Source organism: Protopterus annectens, chromosome 15.part0 (assembly GCF_019279795.1).
Source record: "Protopterus annectens isolate FY-2018-M chromosome 15.part0, PAN1.0, whole genome shotgun sequence".
Taxonomy (NCBI): Eukaryota; Metazoa; Chordata; order Ceratodontiformes; family Protopteridae; genus Protopterus; species Protopterus annectens.
In genome coordinates this window covers 591,047,494-591,065,820 of record NC_056749.1, presented here as the reverse complement: position 1 = coordinate 591,065,820, position 18,327 = coordinate 591,047,494, and the positions used below count along the sequence as shown (strand labels likewise).

The 18,327-nt window shown below is 44.2% G+C and overlaps 1 protein-coding gene across 1 annotated transcript in view; it reads left to right on the top strand.

The window, feature by feature from the left end:
• Nucleotides 1-18,327, top strand: part of DLG3 (discs large MAGUK scaffold protein 3) — a 3,698,230-nt gene that overhangs the window by 3,574,628 nt on the left and 105,275 nt on the right. Inside the window, exon 20 of the mRNA XM_044057417.1 lies at nucleotides 16,517-16,567. Within this exon, the coding sequence (XP_043913352.1) occupies nucleotides 16,517-16,567 (51 nt within the window). The remainder of the gene's footprint in view (nucleotides 1-16,516; nucleotides 16,568-18,327) is intronic.

The following is an 18,327-nucleotide window of genomic DNA, read 5'->3' as shown; positions in this document are numbered from 1 at the left end:
GGTTGTCCAGGTTCGGGGTTGTCAACCCTAGTGTGTGAGAGATCGGATCCGGAATGGGATCTAGAACCCATGGGGGGTTCACTAGGTGAGACCATAGGCAAGGGAACCACGCTTGACGAGGCCAGAATGGGGCTATGAGGATCCCTCTGCTCCCCAACCGACGTGCTTTCTGCAAGAATTTTAGCATTAGGGGAAGAGGTGGATAAGCATAAAGTAGACCGGATGGCCAAACATGCACCAGAGCGTCTCTGGGGGATTCCCCTGGTGGGAGAATTAGAGCAAAGTAGTCACTGCACTTTGCGTTCGAAGGAGACACGAAGAGATCGCAGCAAGGTTGACCCCATTTCAGGAAAATTTCCTTCGCCACTCTCTGGTTCAGAGACCACTCATATGGTGAAAGGATGGTTCAACTCAACCTGTCTGCCAAGATGTTCGACCGGCCCAGAATGTGCATTGCTATGAGAAAGCGGTTGGTGGAGATCGCCCATTCCCAAACTCTCATGGCCTCACGACAAAGTGGGTAGGATCTGGTTCCCCGTTGTTTGTTGATATACCAGACGACTGACATGTTGTCTGTCTGAATTGCAATAGTCCCCAAGGGAAGAAGGGCCTGGAGTGCTTGCAACGCAAGAAGCACCGCTCTCATCTCTAGGACATTGATGTGCAACAAGGTCTCCGAATGGGTCCACGTGCCTTGGACGGTTCTGCCCATACAGTGCCCCCCCACCCCAGGTGAGAAGCGTCCGTGGTCACTGTGGTTAGAGTGGGGAGCATAGAGAAGGGAGGTCTCTGGAGGTCCGGAGACTGGAGCCAACAGAGTAGGGCCTTCTTGCAAACCCTGCTGAGGGGAATGGGTGAATTCAGTGAATGTTGCAAGATGGACCACTGAACCTGTAGAGTCCATTGTAGTACCCTCATGTTCAGGCGCGCTAAGGGTAGTAAGTTGATAGTTGCCGCCATGGAGCCTAGAGCCCTCAGGACCAATTCCGCTGGAGGAGCAGGGTAGTTTAGAAGGGCTATCACGTGGAGCTTCAGGGTCCAAAATCGGTCCGGAGTCAAAAAGACTTGCAAAAGGTTCATGTTCAATCTGGCTCCAATGAAGTCTAAGACCTGGGTTGGTTGAAGAGAAGATTTTTTGACATTGATTGTGATTCCAAGTCGGGAGGCCAGATGGAGGAAATAATCTCTGGCTGAGCACAGTAGATGCCTTGTGGGGGCGGACAGAAACCAATCGTCTAGGTACGGAAAGACCTGTATTCCCTGAAGTCTCAGCTGGGCCGCTTCCACTGCTAATACTTTGGTGAACACCCTGGGGGCTGTGGTGAGACCAAAGGGAAGGACCCTGAACTGGTAGTGGCTGGCTCCTAGCCGGAAGCAGAGAAACCTTCTGGATTGCCTGTCCATCAGAATGTGGTAGTACACGTCCTTGAGGTCTATGGAGCACATCCAGTCGTTCTCCTGCAAGAGTGGGAGAATGGATTGAATGGTGACCATCCGGAACTTCTGTTTGGCTACTGACAGGTTTAGAAAGGATAGATTGAGGATTGGTCTCAAGTCCTCCGTCTTTTTTTGGCACCAAAAAGAACCTGGAGTAAAAGCCTGATCCGGATTGGTCTGGGGGGACATACTGGATTGCTCTTTTTTCTAGCAGCTAGAGAATTTTTGTGGCTGCTGCCTCCCTTTGATTGTGTGGGACATTGGGGAGGCTGCAGGGTTTGGGAGGAAGATTGAGAAAGGGAATCTTGTAACTTCTGGATATGATCCGAAGCACCCAGCGATCTGTTGTAATGGACTCCCACATTGTTAGGTGCCTTGAGAAACACCCCCCGACTGCCTCCAGAGTGGAGCAGTCCGGGTAACCCTTCAGGGTTGCTGCACGGGCCGATCAGAAAAGGGTTCTCTCGACCCGAAATTTTTCGGTCCCCCTCTGCCTCTGGGCTGGCGTCCCCCTTGTCCTCCTCTGCCTCTGAAGGATGAGGGGTACAGAGCGAAACGGGACTGTTGAGATTTCTGGAACCACGTCGTCTTCTATCCTTTTTGCTTCCTAGAGAAGGACCTCTGGGGAGCAGAGAAACGGACTCCGACGGCAGACGTCTTCCCGTCTTTCTCGCTCTGGACCAGTGTGTTACATACAGTCTTGCCAAAGAGTGAAGAACCGTCAAATGGGGCATTAGCGAAGGATGCCTTGAAGGGTTCCACAAAATTGCAATGGCGGAGCCAAGCATGCCATCATAAGACGATGCCTGCTCCGCTAGCTCTAGCGGCCCCCTTCCATAGCATGGGAGAGGAGCTGCATAGAGGTGTTAGAAATGGATTTGAGAGTGGCCATTCGGGTAGAGAATACTTTCTTATCCTCAGCCGACATGGACTCTGGGGGCGACCCGGCATATTCTTTGATGAGATCCCGCTGGAGTCGTATCATGTGTGCCATATAATTCAGCGACCTTACCAAGAAGGTGGCTGAATCGAACATCCGCTTCCCCAAACAGTCCATCGTCCGAGCCTCCTTGTCCTGAGGATGGACCGAGGAACTCTCCTGGGCCAGTTCCTTTTTAGTGGTGGCCGCTACTAACATGGCATCTACAGGAGCACCCTTGCTCCAACATGTCCTATTAGAAGGGGGACTAAGAATTTTATCAGGCCTCTTGGGAATGGGCTCCACAGTGTCCGGCTCCTTCCATGCCCTGGTAGTAATCAGGTCTACCAGGGGGTCGGCAGGAGGGGACACCCAAGAGGTAGATGGGCCTGCGTCAAATGCCTCCAGAAACACAGACTCATCTGAGGAAGGTTTTTGGGCAGACCACCCCCCTCTTAAGTCAAAGCATTTCCATGATGTCTCTGAAGGAGACGTCTTCAGGGGGTGACCTTGGGGAACCTTCCCCTTCCTCTAAATCTGTGTGTTGTCAAGGACTCAGGTGAGTCTAAGTGCCTCCTCTTGCACTTACGTTTATGAGGAACCTCCTCGGGGGGGGGGGCTGTCCGAGGAGGCCTCACCAACCACATATTGTTCCTCTAAGGGAACTATCTGGGACGTAGGCACAGGCTGTCCCTGGGGCCGGGTGATGGAAGGTAGGTCCGTCTGAGAGGGAGTGCAGGGTGGAGCCGTAGCAGAAGCCTGGGGCCTCAAATCCCTCGATACAACCCTCTCCACAACATCAAATGCTGAAGGGAAGCTGCTCTCCCTGGGATCCGAGAGCAGTCCCCTTGGATCCAATGTGTAGATCAGAGCTGGCGCCGAAGCAATCAGATCTGAAGGACCAGTATGCTCTGACCGAGACGGATCCGAAGACACATTGACACCGCCGGATCCGAAGCTCAGCTCCTCTTGGCTCCGAGAGCTCAGATCCAAAAAGGGACCCGACAAACTCGAGGGTGCCGTCGGCGCCGAAGTACGAGGTACTATCAGAGCCAACACTCCCCCGGCTCCAACGCTACCCGGCTCCGAAGGCTCTGAACCCCAGAAGTTGGTCAGAGAAGGTACAATCAGGGCAAAAAAGGGGGTCGAGCTCCCCCCCCCCCGGAGGGGGGAGGAGGCAGGAGCACTCCCATCTGCAGCTGGGCCTGGAGGAACCTACGCATCATCCGGTCCATGTCTGCATCGGCTAAGCTTTTAGTAGACCTAGAAGAGGCCACTGAGGCGGGATGGGAGTGCCACCTCGAAGGTGACCGGGTCTCCTCCTTCTCCAGCTCCAGAGAAAAACAGGGTGAATGGAGCCGGGAAGGAGATGGGCCGGAAGCCTTGGGAGAAGCCGCTTGCTTGGCTGGCGGGGCCAAGGAGGAAGACTCGGCCCGCCGCTTGTGGTGCTTCTCCTTTCTACGCTCTCTCCTAGCTTCCCTCTCCTCCTGGCCTGCGGTGGAAGGATGAGTCCCGGCCAGGGGAGCAGGGATGGGTGGTGGTAGTGCCGCAGCCGTGGCAGGTACCACGGAGGAAGAGGAGGACAAAGTCGGATTCGGGGGCAACAGTCCCACCAAATCCAACTTCGACCTCCTGCCCCTCAAAGCCCTGGGGTTGAAGGCTGCACAAATAGTGCAGCCTGAGGAGAGGTGGTCAACCCCAAGGCAAATAACACACCGAGTGTGGCCATCCGCTGGGGACAGCTTATGGCCACACTCTGTGCATTTAGAAAAGAAGGCTTTAGGGGCCTCAGACATGACTTAGAAAAATTAAAAGAAAGATTTTTCTCACAGAATACGTTCTACCCACACCTGGAAGCTCGCTCAAAGCTGCTGACTGAACCACGGCAAACGGGATCTGGGGTCAGGAAGGGTTAGCAGGGGATTATGGGTAGGCAGGAGGAGCTTGGAGCTCGGATCTTAGCTGTTTAAAGCTGCCGGCTCTGATCCGATATGGATCCGATACCCACAGGTTGATGGACAAATGAAGTTAACTACTTCAGATCTAGAGATTGACAACACTTCGCCCAATCAGTTGTAATCTGCAGCAACAGAAGTTCAAATGTTACTGGACAAGAGTCATCCAACCAGTTGCCCATGACCAGTTAGTTAGAATCTGGAGTCTGCTCAAAGTTCTTTTTAGTACCAAAAAAGATGGGACCTGAAACCAATTTTGGATCTCAGCAATTTGAATTAATTTGTAAAACAGACAAAATTCCAGATGGTCACAATACAATCTATTCTCTCTCTCCTTTTTTCAATTTCTCCAAATCTTTTGGGTTTTTAATACCATGATGAGAATAGACCCCATTCCTAAGTCAAAGTATGGTTAAAGTTAATGAAATTAGTATTGTTTCAGTCTTTGATATCAGCCCGAAGTGCTGTTTGCAGCACCCGCAATGTGCCCAATAATAACTCCTCCTGCAATTTGTGTGGAGTTACATGTATTGGTAACATATCTAAATACGGCTGTAGATTTCTTTTTATAAGACCCATTGCTCCTATTACTATTGGGACTTGTCTGACTGTCTTTCTTCCACATTGTTCTCATTTCTGCCTGCAAATCCTGATATTTTATGACTGTCTCTGCACACAAGACACTGTAGTCATTAGGTGTGGCGATTTCAATGATCAATGCTACTTTTGTCTTCTTATCATGGACCACTATATCCGGTTTTCTAACATCTGTTTTTTGAACTGTTGGTAATGGATGATCCCATGTGATGTAAACTTCATCATTTTCTATAATGGTTTGTGGGTCATGTTTCCAATGTTTTTCAGCCACTTCATTACCATAATGTTTGCACAATCCCCAGTGCAGCAATCTTACCACATTATTTTGCTTTTCAGTGTACAGTCCTTCTGCCATTAGTATGCCACAACCAGCAACGAGGTGTGCAACTGTTTCCAATTCAATTTTACAAAACCTACATTTGTCTGTTTCTCCCATGTGTTCAATGGACTTTGTAAACCAACGTGTACACAGCCCACTGTCTTGGGCTGCCAGTATTAACCTTTCATCTCTTGGTTTGAATTCACTTCTCCTTAGTCATTCCTGCATTCATTCCTGATCAACATGAGGTTCTTCCAGACATTTTCTACACTTCCAACTATATTTATGCATTTTCCACATTTCTTGCCTTCTTATCTGGTCCTTCACCTTGTATTCTTTTGTTTTTTTTAGCACATTCAGTTGCTGCCTGATTTTTATCTACTACTGGTTTGATTTCCATTCCTACTTGATGCAGATATGCTTCTGCTAGATTAAGCAGAGAAGTTATCTTAGATTTATTCTTCTCATGTTTCAAAACTTTCACTACATTTGGGTCTTGAGGTCAGCAGATAAGTATGGAGTGCCATGACTGCAGATCTATACATGTAATTAATTTCAAGGAGGCCCACCCCTCCTTCAGAATGGATAATATGTAATCTTGGTATGCACCGATTGTTATAAATCATATGGTGAGCCTGAAGCATCCTTCTTGTTTTCCTATCTAATCTATCCAACACGTTTTGGGGACAGTCATTCACTCCAAAACTGCAAGTTAGGACAGGAAGAGCAAATTGGTTTATAGCTTGGATTTTGTTCCTAGATGTCAGTGCTGTTTTCAGGATTAATTTAACTCTTCTAAAGTTTTATTCACATTTGTTCATGATTTATTGTTGATCCTTCATTAATTCCCAAATATTTATACACTCCCTCTTGCTCAGGTTCTTTCATATCACATTCTTGTCCCAAACTTGATGTTTTCCTGGTGCTGCAGTTTTCCTGCTTTAAAGGTTGCTTTTGCACATTTATCAAGACCAAATGACATTCTTATAATATCACCTGAAAGAGTTTGATAACTTGCAGTTGTGCTTTCAGTTCCTCATCTGATGAAGTAAGGACAGTTAATGAAGAGGATGAAGAATGGAAAGGCTGTTGGTCCAGATGACATACCTGTGGAAGCATGGAGGTGTTTAGGTTAAATGGCAGTGGAGTTTTTAACTAGATTGTTTAATGAAATCTTAGAAAGTGAGAGGATGCCTGAGGAATGGAGAAAGTGTTTTGGTACTGATTTTTAAGAATAAGGGTGATGTACAGAGCTGTAGTAACTACAGAGGGATTAAATTGATAGTCACAGCATGAAGTTATGGGAAAGAGTAGTGGAAGCTAGGTTAAGAAGGGAAGTGATGATTAGTGATCAGCAGTATGGTTTCATGCCAGGAAAGAGCACTACAGATGCGATGTTTGATCTGAGAGTGTTGATGGAGAAGTACAGAGAAGGTCAGAAGGAGTTGCATTGTGCCTTTGTTGACTTAGAGAAAGCATATGACAAGGTGCCTAGAGAGGAGTTGTGGTATTGTATGAGGAAGTCGGGAGTGTCAGAGAAGTATGTAAGAGTTGTACAGGATATGTACGTGGGTAGTGTGACAGCGAAGTCTGCGGTGGGAGTGACAGATGCGTTTAAGGTGGAGGTGGGATTACATCAAGGATCAGCTCTGAGCCCTTTCTTATTTGCAATGGTGATGGACCGGTTGACAGACGAGATCAAACAGGAGTCCCTGTGGACTGTGATGTTTGCAGATGACATTGTGATCTGTAGTGAGAGTAGGGAACAGGTGGAGATATGCTCTAGAGAGAAGAGGAATGAAGGTCAGCAGGACTAAGAATGTGTGTGTGTGAATGAGAGGGAGGATAGAGGAATGGTGAGGATGCAGGGAGTAGAGGTGGCGAAGGTGGAGGAGTTTAAATACTTGGGATCAACCATTCAGAGTAATGGTGAGTGTGGAAGAGAGGTGAAGAAGAGAGTACAGGCCGAATGGAGTGGGTGGAGAAGAGTGTCAGGAGTGATTTCTGACAGATGAGTACCAGTAAGGGTTAAAGGGAAGGTCTACAAGAAGGTATTGAGACCAGCTATGTTATATGGGTTGGAGACAGTGGCATTGACAAAAAGGCAGGAGTCAGAGCTTGACGTGGCATGGTTTGGACATGTGCTGAGGAGAGATGCAGAGTATATTGGGAAAAAGATGCTAAAGATGAAGCTGCCAAGCAACAGGAAAAGAGGAAGGCCTAAGATAAGGTTTATGGATGTGGTGAGAGAGGACATGCAGGTGGTTGGTGTGACAGAGCAAGATGTAGAGGACAGGAAGAAATTGAAACAGTTGATCCGCTGTGGAGACCCCCTAACAGCAGCAGCCGAAAGAAGAAGATCATCTGATGAGCTATACAATTTTAAATCGACAAACAGAAGATAATACTTTGTTGTTTTTAGGAGCCAAATTATAACCATGGCCTAAGCTGTTAAGCAGACAGCTTAGTGGGTTAAGGGCAAAGCAGAATAGCAGAGGAGACCCCCTAACAGGAGCAGCCGAAAGAAGAAGATCATCTGATGAGCTATACAGTTTTAAATCAACAAAGAGAAGATAATATTTGGTTGTTTTTAGGAGCCAAATTATAACCATGGCCTAAGCTGTTAAGCAGACAGCTTAGTGGGTTAAGGGCAAGGCAGAATAGCAGAGGTGACAAGTCACCCTGAAATATCCCCCTTTGAATTTTTATCCCTGGGATAGTAATTTCTCCTTTATCATGGCTTAATTCCAAAGTGGTGTGCCACTGTTTTATGGTCACTGCAATGTATTCGATCAGTGTAGGGTGTATCCTATACATTTCCAAGCACCCTTTTATCCATGAATGTACGAACTATAATATGCCTTTTTGTAGTCAATCCATGCCATATTAGAGTATTCCTCTTTTTACAGTTCTCCACTGAATTTAACAACAAATGATCCTTTGTTCCATATGACTTTCTTTTATTGCCATTTCTTCTACTGCCATAGTTGAGTTTTCTTCTAAATGACTATAAACATTCTAAATGACTATAAACACTGTCCGCATCAATTCCCGTATATAGTTTATACGTGTTGGAAGGCATGTTATTGGTCTTTAATTTTTAGGGCAACTTGCAGGTTCACTCTTAAGTAGGAGCATTGTTTTTCCTGTTAGCCAGTTTGCTGTCTGTTCGGGGTCCGCATATAAATAATTCTCACTCATGGCTAAATCTTCATGCAAAGATGTTAATACTTTTAACCAGAAGGTTAGGTACTGCATCTGGGCTTGGGGGTTTCCAGTTAGAGGCTTTTGTTAACTTTGTTTCAATCTCTCTGGGTGTTACTTCATCCCATTTCATATCCTGTACCTTTAAATGTCTTATTCTTTTGTTTACTTCTATCCGTTTAGCATCTTTATTTTTCACAAGATCTACATAGGTACTTCTCCAATATTTATCCATTTCTTCTTTGGTGGTCTTCCAATTCCTTTTACCTTATTTACAAATTCTCTATAAAACGTTTTTGGGTAGTTAATAAATTGCTTATGTTGTACTTTTCCTTTATATTTGTCTGCTTATCTTCTACGTTTTTCCGCCTGTGTTGAGATTTTGAGTTTATTTGCAGTAGTAGTGCATGATAGGTCCTGATGTATTCTAATACTGTGCATTGCTTTTATCACGTCTGGCTTATCTCAGAAAGGACAATTGGATGTGCTCTGTAGATCTCCAGGATGCCTTCTATTACATAAAAATCAAGCAACAGTCCAGAACATCCCTCTGTTTCTGGTTGACAGCCAATCACTTTCAATTCAGAACACTGCCATTTTGGCTCACCACAGCCCACTCGGTGTTAAACAAGATAATGGCAGTGGTGACAGCCTATCTGAGGCTTGAAGGGATCCAAGTATTCTCATATCTAGATGATTGGCTTCTAACTGCTACCTCCAGGGATCTACTTCTAGCACATCAGTCATTCTTGTTACAACTATCAACCTACCTGGGCATCTTTATGAACACCAAGGCTGCCATATAGAGTACTGTATATCAGATAGCAAAACCTAACTGCAACGTGGGTCAAATCAATTAAATCAGTTGCTCTTCAAATAGTAAATCATCCCAGCCCCCAGGCTCGAATGATATTAGGACTGCCAGGTGTAATGGCTTCCTCCGTTGTGATGGTTCCTTTAGCCAGATATCACATTAGAGTTTACAGTGGACATTAGCTGTACAGTGATCTCAAAAATTTCATCCTCTTCAATACAAAATACATGTTGTGCAGATCTGCAGTAATAACATTCAGTGGTGGATTTCGTCTCTCTCAGTTACTGTGGGCAGACTCTTCCATCTTCCAATACCCAAAGCCAGATTGACCACGGGTGCATCCCTTTTTGGGTGGAGGTGAGGCATTTCAAAGGGAGAACAGTCCAAGGAATGTCATCCCCTATAGAGTGCAACCTTTACATCAGCGCCATCCACCCACGGATGTGATTGCCGAACAACCTTGGCCCCCAAGTCTCCTTTATGCCTCCCCCCCCCAATTCTTTTTATTACAAAGTTCATCCAGAAAACAATGGAATACAAAATCAGAGTAATCCTCATTGTCCCCCTCTGGCCGCCGTGGATATGGTTCCCCTTTTTTTGGTCTCACCTATTTCACCCATCATGGGTTCTGGATCCATTCCTGGCTGTCCTCACACACCCCTCTGGGATGCTTCTACTGGACCTACAGACCCTAAAACTAACCACATTGTTTCTCCATTTCTAACAATTGCTAGAAAATGCCAGGCTTTCCTCCCCAGTAGTACGAACCACTTCTTCCTCACAAAGAAATTCTACAAAAAGGACTTAAAAGAGAAATGGAAATGGTTCTCTATCTGGGCTTTTAATGGATTAGATCCATTCTTGGTACTGATTCCAAAAATTTTAGAATTTGTTTTGGAACTTTTCATGGATGGATCAAGTTATTAAACATTTAAAGTACAATTGGCAGCCATTTCAAACTTCCACATAAGGTTCAACAATGCTGCCATTGCTTCCCTCAGAATTTCTAAGGCTTTTCTAAGAGGTACCTTTTTATTGAGACTGCCAGTTCATGATCCAGTCCTTCCCTGGGATGTCACCTTTTTGCTTCAGTCTTTAAATCAGAAACCCTTCAAACCTTAAGCAACTACAGATTTGAATTTTCTGTCTTGGAAGACTACATTGTTGGAAGGCATTACTTCTGCCAAACAAGTTTCAAAACTTAAGACACTCTCATGTAAAGCCCACTTTCTGCTGTTTCTTAAAGATAGTCTTTTAGAACAAATTCTTCTTTTTTCCCAAATGTTGCTTCTGAAACAAATTTAAACAAACAAATTGATTTACCAGTTTTGTTTCCCAATTTTTTCAGTAAAGGAGACAAAGAAGTTATGTACTTACCATAACGTTCCATGTGAGTTGTTCATCTCGCCTTCATTCTTACAAATGGAGGTAGAATCGGAGTTTTGTCCACTTTCTAATGTATGTAACGTATGATGTGAAGTTGTTTAATCTCACCGTTCATTCTTACCAATGGGTTCGGAGCCGATCCCTCTGCTCCGAGGCGGCTGCTTTCACAAGCTCTACGTTTTTGAGTAGCTCGAGGCCAAGTCCATATCCCATGATGCTCTCTGCCTCACTTCAGATCTAGTTTGCTGATCCCAACATATACAACCTAAGCAAAGATGAACATTACTCCAGTTGGAGTAAGAAATCCTATACAAGGACCCACCAGACCCCAAATCTCTTACTCGTTCTTCAAGAAGCCTGGAGGGGGTAGGCGGGAGGGAATGTAAGAATGAAGGCGAGATGAACAACTCACATGGAACATTATGGTAAGTACATAACTTCTTTATGTGAACTTGTTCAATCTCGCCATTCATTCTTACAAATGGCTAGCGTCCCAAGCACCATTCATCCTGGGTGGCTCACAGGAGTATATAACTGAAAACAGTGGAACCAAAGAAAGCCCTGTCCCTGGAGGCCTTATCTACTTGAGCTGTTTTTCCCAGAAAAAGCCCCCCACCTTATCAGAGAAGCGTCCATGGTCACCATGGCTGATGGGGGGGGGGGGACATATGGACGACCTACTGTTACATGGTGGCTGGTCAACCACCATTGTAGATCCTTTTTGCAAGAATCTATAATGATTATCAAGAATGACATCAGAAGTTGTTGGTAAGACCACTAGGTGAAGATTAACCATTGAAGGATTCTCATGTGCCCTAGAGGAACTGCTATGAGAGTTGCTGCCATAGTACCTAGCAGTTTTAAAACTTGAGAGGCTGGCACTTTGTTTTGTGTCAGAATGTCCAATGCCTGTTGCCAAAGTGTGACTATTCTTTCCAGGGTGAGTTTTACCATGGCGGTGGCGATGTCTAAATCTGCTCCGATAAAGGATTTACACTGCAGTGGTGACAATGCAGATTTGTTGAAATTTATAGTAATTCCTAACTGGGAACACAGATTTAGAGTGGGGTCCCTGGATTTAACTAGTTGATGCCTGGTGGTGGTGAGGAGCCAGTCATCCAGGTACGGAAACACTCTGAATCCTAGACACCTCAGGTGAGCTGTAACCACTGCCATGCATTTGGTAAACACTCTGGGGGGCGCTGTTGTGAGATCAAAGGGCAGTGCTTGGAACTGATAATGACTGTCTCCCAGGTGGAAACTCAGGTGATCTCTGGATGGTCATGCCATTTTGATATGATAGTATGTATCCTTGAAATCTATAGAGCACATCCAATCGCCCACTGTAGAAATGGAAAATCGATTGAAGCATGACTGTCTGGAACTTCTCTTTCATTACGAAAGTGATGAGTTTGCTGAGGTCCAATATGGGCCTCCAGTCCCCTGTTTTCTTTGGAACTAAAAAGAATCTTGAGTAGGTTCTGGATCCTATCTGGTCTGCTGGGACTGGCTGGATGACACTTTTTTTTCTAGCATCCTTTGAATCTCTATGGTTGCTTGATCCCTGAGACTGGGTGGAACGTCTGGGATTTTCTGTTGTATGGAAGGTGGTTCTGTGAAAGGAATGACATATCCTCTGGAAATAATGCTTTGTACCTGAGAGTCTTTTGTAATTTTTCACCAGGCATCTGGATACAAAGACAAGCAACCCCTAACTGCCTCCAGAGTAGGACAGTTGGGCCTTCTTTCAGGAGAGCTGATAGGGCTTACCAAAGAACTAATCTCTGTCATCCTGGTGTTGTGGACCCCCTCTACCACCTGGGCGGCATCTTCCATTATTGCCCCCTCCTCGGCCCCTGGAGGGGGGTTCACTGTGTGTGTTTTGAAAGGCTCCTTGGGACTTGCGGAACTACATTTTTCCTCCCTTTTGCCCTTTGGGGTAAGGTCTAGTAGGGGTGGAAAAACAGACTCCTACTGCAGAAAGAGTCTTTCCATCTTGTTCACACCTAGAGAGGGTCTCCTTTACTTTAGGCCCAAAAAGGGATGAGCCATCAAATGGGGTATTAACAAAGGAAGACTTAAAGGCTTCTGCAAAGGAGCATAAGCGCATCCAGGAATGTCTCCGAAGAGCTATTCCTGAACCCGCTGCCCGGCTCATACCATCAGCTGCATATGAGATGAGACGCATGAAAGAGTTAACTGTAGAGTTAAGGGTATTGAGCTGGGATGACACCTTATCAAGAACGCCCTCAGCTGCAGTACTCTGTAGAGTATCTCCAAGCTCTTTAAGGAGATCTCTGTGAAGTCTAGTAAAGTATGTCAAATAGTTGAGCAATCGCATAGCAAAAGTCACTGAACTAAAAATGCGTTTCCCATACCTGTCCATAATCCTAGAATCTCTATTAGGAGGGTGGACAGTAGAAGAGGTTTCAGACATCTCTTTCTTGGTGGCCACGGCCACCACCAAGGCATCAACTGGCATTCCTTTAGTAAGAAAAAAAATTGTCCTGTATCAATGTAATAAACTTGTTGGACCTTTGAGGGACAGGTTCCACAGTATCAGGAGACTCCCACGCCCTTCGAGCAACCAAATCCATTAATTCATCGAAGGGTGTAGTCACCCATTAGGTGGAGGGTTGAGACCCAAAGGCCTTCAGAAGCACCCACTCATCATCAGTGGGGTTAATGGACTGCCAGCCACCCCTCTGTCTTAGGATCTCTAGGATATCAGCAAAAGAGATACCATCCGAGGGGGACCGTGGGAACCCTTCTGATTCCTCCAAGTCAGTGTCTGATGTGAAGGACTCCTGCAGGGAGTCTAAATGCCTCCTCTTGCAAAGCTTCTTCCTGGGAACCTCATCAGCGTGAGCTTCTGGTAAGGTCTCAGTAGAACATGGGTCACCCAATGGGGCTACCTGAGGCTCTGGGTCTCGACACTTTAATGGGACCTGTGGTGCAGAGGTGGAATGCGGCACTTTCAGGGATGAGGAAGTAAGCCCTGATGAAGTGGGTGTCTTAGAAGACATAACCATCCTCATGGCATCGAAGACCCCACTGCTCCGATGCGAAGAGGCAGTGGGTTCTGAAGAACATGGCAACCTCCCTGGCACCAAAACAGTGGGCTGCGAACCAGAGGAAGGAGCCGAGCTCATCCGTTCCGAAGCTCCAAGAGGAAGGGTCAGAACCGACACATTGGTTTGATTCCACCCCCACCCGGAGCCGACCGGAGAGTGTTGGCTCCCAGACTCCTCGAAAGGAATTGAAGTTGTCTGAGTTGATAGAGCCGATGGCACTGGAACAGGCCTTGGCTCCGAGGGTTCCACTGTCATCAGTTCCTCTGCCTCCGGCTCCGAGGGCCCTGCTCTACTCGGAGGAGGAGCAGACACAGGAGGCAGGGACGTCTTCAGCTCTGAGACCAGTTGGGTCGGAGCCGACAGCAATTTGGCTAATGCCGGATTCTGGAGGAGCCTCTGCACCACTCGGTCCACATTGGAGAGGCTCCTCGAAGAATGAGTCGAAGGGATCGATGAAGCCACCGATTGTAAGATTTGTGATTGCAAGACTTCGGAGGCCTGCTCCAATACCGGGGACTGGCTCCAAAAAACTTGTTTGGTTCCGAAGACTGTGGAACCAGCGACTGCACCTTCTCAGCCAATTTCAGAGCAGAAGACTTTGGCTCCGAAGAAGCTTTCGAAGACTTGGATCCCTTGGAAGATTTGGAAGTCTGGCAAGCCTTAACAAGAGATTTCTGAAATTCATGTTTCAACAAACCTCTATCCACTAGCTTTCTCCTGTGTTCTAACAAGACCCTGCTGCTGAATGAATGACAAATGGAACAGTCCTCCTGAAGATGGACTGCACCCAAACAGTATACACAATTTACATGTAAATCAGTTATGGACATTTTTTGTCCTCACTTAGGGCATTTCGTGAACCCTGACCTTTGTCTGTTCTTTTCCCTTTGATCAGCCATAGTGTAACGAAAATAACTATATATCTATAACTGCCTAGACAAACCAACACACTGGCTAGGCTAACACCACACTCTAAGATAAACAGTAAAATACTTAAACAGCGATAACTGTCTAGACAAGCACACACTAGCTAGGATAAACAGATAACGATTCAAGGCTACAACAGCAAAGATTCCGCTACAAAGAACAATATTCTCACACTAACAGGATATACGAGTTAAGCACACTCTAAACAGGTTAGGGACTAACTAAAAATACAGCCAATGAAAGGCCTAAGAGCAGCCGCTCTATAAACAAAGATATTTCTTCAGAAATAATTAAGAAAGTGACTAAAAATAGTCCGTGATAAACTAGGACAAAAAAAAACACACTTTCTGAAAAAATCCTATAGATAACTATATAGTAAATTTTGAAAAATGAAAATACTGGCCCAGCTCCACTCTCGACGTCCGATCTGTTGCAGCAGCAAACTAGATCTGAGGTAAGGCAGAGAGCATCATGGGATAGGGACTTGGCCTCGAGCTACTCGAAAACCTCGAGCGTGTGAAAGCAGCCAATTCGGAGCCGAGGGATCGGCTCTGAACCCATTTGTAAGAATGAACGGTGAGACTGAACAACTTCACATATTTTAACATATATTAGAAAGTGGACAAACAACTCCGATTCTACCTCCACTGTACCAGGACTTTCAGAAAATTAGATCAGTTCATATCCTTCTCCAAGAAAAGGCTGGGGCAAACAGTTTCTAAAATAACACTCTCAAAATGATTAGCAAATTGCATTTACTTTCTGATTCACTAGGCATGGCCTGTCCAATCAAAGCCTAAATCTATTCTACAAGGCAACCTCAACAGCCTTTGCTAAATGAGTTCCTATTAATGACATGCAACAGCAACTTGGCCCTCAACTCCTATCTCTGTGTGTCATTGTAAATTAAATGCGCAGTCCAGGATGTGTACATATTTTGGCTCTGCCATACTCGGGAATATCCTTCCTTGAGTCCACCCAGTTACCCGTCAGGTAGCTTTGTAATCTTTCCCATACTGTTGAATCAGTCAAAAAAAAAGACAACATTGGATATGAAAGTTATGATCTTACCATAACGATAGATCTGTGTCTTTTCATCTGGTTCAACTACTGTCCCTCCTTCCGCCCTCCAAATTGTTATTAACATATATATATATAATATATTTTATATATATATATATATATATATATATATATATAAAACATATACCCATACATACATACATACATACATATATATATATATATATATATATATATATATATATATATATATATATATATATGACACACACACACACACACACACACACACACACTGTGTGTGCATTTACACATAATGACTTTTTATGGTCGGTCAGCAAATTCGATCTGAAGTACTTCAGGCAGGAGAAGGTAATTGTGGGTAGAGGAGGAGTCTGTGCTGTCTGATCCAAAGCTTTGGTATAAGGCGCTAACACATTGAAAAAGATGAAAAGACAACATGGATCTATCTTTATGGTAAGTTCATAACTTTTATTTTCTTTACATGACACTTCAGAATCTCAGTAAGCTGTATAGCCACTAGCTCATATGCTATAATTAAGACTAGACTACGGTGATTTTGAATAAAGATCAGGCATTGTGAAAAATTTCATCAGGTTTTCCTTTTTTAATGTAAACTCTAGATTGGGGCCATGTGTTTGCTAAGGATTAGGATTTGCCTACAGGAATAGTATCAACATGGTTCGGTCACATTCCAGAGGCTTTTATATTTAATCCAGAGGTGAATTTGCAGCTCTCTATAAAGTGTGAATTTGTATATATTTGGGGAGGATGTCCACATTCTACTTACCCCATAAAAATAATTCATATAGCAACTAATACATTTTCTTTCTTTTACAGAAGGCCAAGAGGACACAATTTTATCGTATGAGCCAGTTATACGTCAAGAAAGTGAGTAGTGCACAAAATGATATAACTAAGTCATGGATTCTTGTGTTTCAGTCACTGTTATATGGGGTAATGTAAGATACATCATCTTTACTTCAGGCAGTTGTCCAGATATCTGCTCCTTGAGTAGTGAGTAGTGCACAAAATGATATAACTAAGTCATGGATTCTTGTGTTTCAGTCACTGTTATATGGGGTAATGTAAGATACATCATCTTTACTTCAGGCAGTTGTCCAGATATCTGCTCCTTGAGGACCCTTATGATTAATGCATTATGCTAAAGAACCTTCATGCAGCACGTACCATTTTTACATTTTATACCACAGACTTGAGCTCATTGTGTTTTACAAGTGTACACTGCCTGTTCTGTTTGTCTCTATAGTCATTAAAGATCACATCTAAAGAGGTGAAACAACCTTTGTTTTTTGCATAAAAAAAGTGTTCTGCTGCATCTTTATGCATTCAAACACTTTTTTATGGGCAAAACAAAGGTAGTTTCACCCTAGTTTACAAATAAAATTACTTTAAAAATTGCTTCCGAATGAGGAAGTCTAAATTTCACAGCCATGTCTACAATATTAGTATAAGTATGTGGGAAGGAGGCAGTTCATCACTCAAGGTTTCAGCCCTAAATGGTGGCTTAGCATGGGTAAGCAATTGTGAATTAAGTTATGTAATTGCCAATATGTTAAATTAACAGTTTGGCAAAAAGGTGCACCTTATTTATTTATTTTTTTGCCAAACTGTTAATTTAACACTTTGGCTATTATATAACTTTATTGCACAATTACTTACCCACCCTAATTAGTTCTGGAACACAAAACGAAGTAACCACCTCCTTATATTTGCCTAAAGAAAGTGAAAATTTCCCTTGCAAGTATGCTGAACAAATCTGGCTGTAGTGAAAATACACAACTCCCAATTCTTAACAATGTCTATCTCGAAATAAGACCAGTTGTAATAAAGCAGTCATTTTCTAACTATACTGGGGTTTACTGGAACCTACAGAGGAGACTAGGACAAATTAGATATTCTTGTTTTACAGAGATTGAAGGTAAAAGTGTAAGATGAGCCCACATTCCATAGTTTAAGGAAATCAGCTGGAGATATTAACCTGACTTTAAAGAAATCTTGCATTTTTATTTTTTTGCCTTTGGGAACAGTGTTGTAGAAATCATTGAATTGTTAAATGGAATTTTAGACTAGTTTATCTAAGCTGACCAGCAGTAGAAACACTCCTTTAAAATATTAAGTTCAGAAATTAGTTTGTGTTAAATTCATGGAGCTATACAATGTTGTACATTTCACTTGTACATTCCAAAGACATGTAGTAGGTGGATTGGGCACACTAAATTGGGCATAGGTGTGTGTGTGTGTGTGTGTTTATGTTTGTGTGTGTAGTGTGAAGAACTACCACAGCAGGGCTTGCCACCCGGAGGTTTAAACATGGCTGTAGATGACTGTCACTGTTAGTGACACCCCGACCACAAATGCAAAAATGGGAAAGGGGTTATAGAGGGATGGAAACAGTACCTTAATGGTGAGTGTGTCACCAGTTATTTATTCCCATTGCTTTCATCCTGTTGCAGCAAATGAATGTGTAAATTAAATGCAAGGAAAATTATAATTCCTTACTTTGGAAATTTGTCTTCACAACTGATTGAGACATGAGACCTCATTGTGTATGTGGTCACATGTCCATGTTTCGACTGACTACATCTAGTAAATGCAGAAACTCTGTGAAACAAGACATTAGAACAATA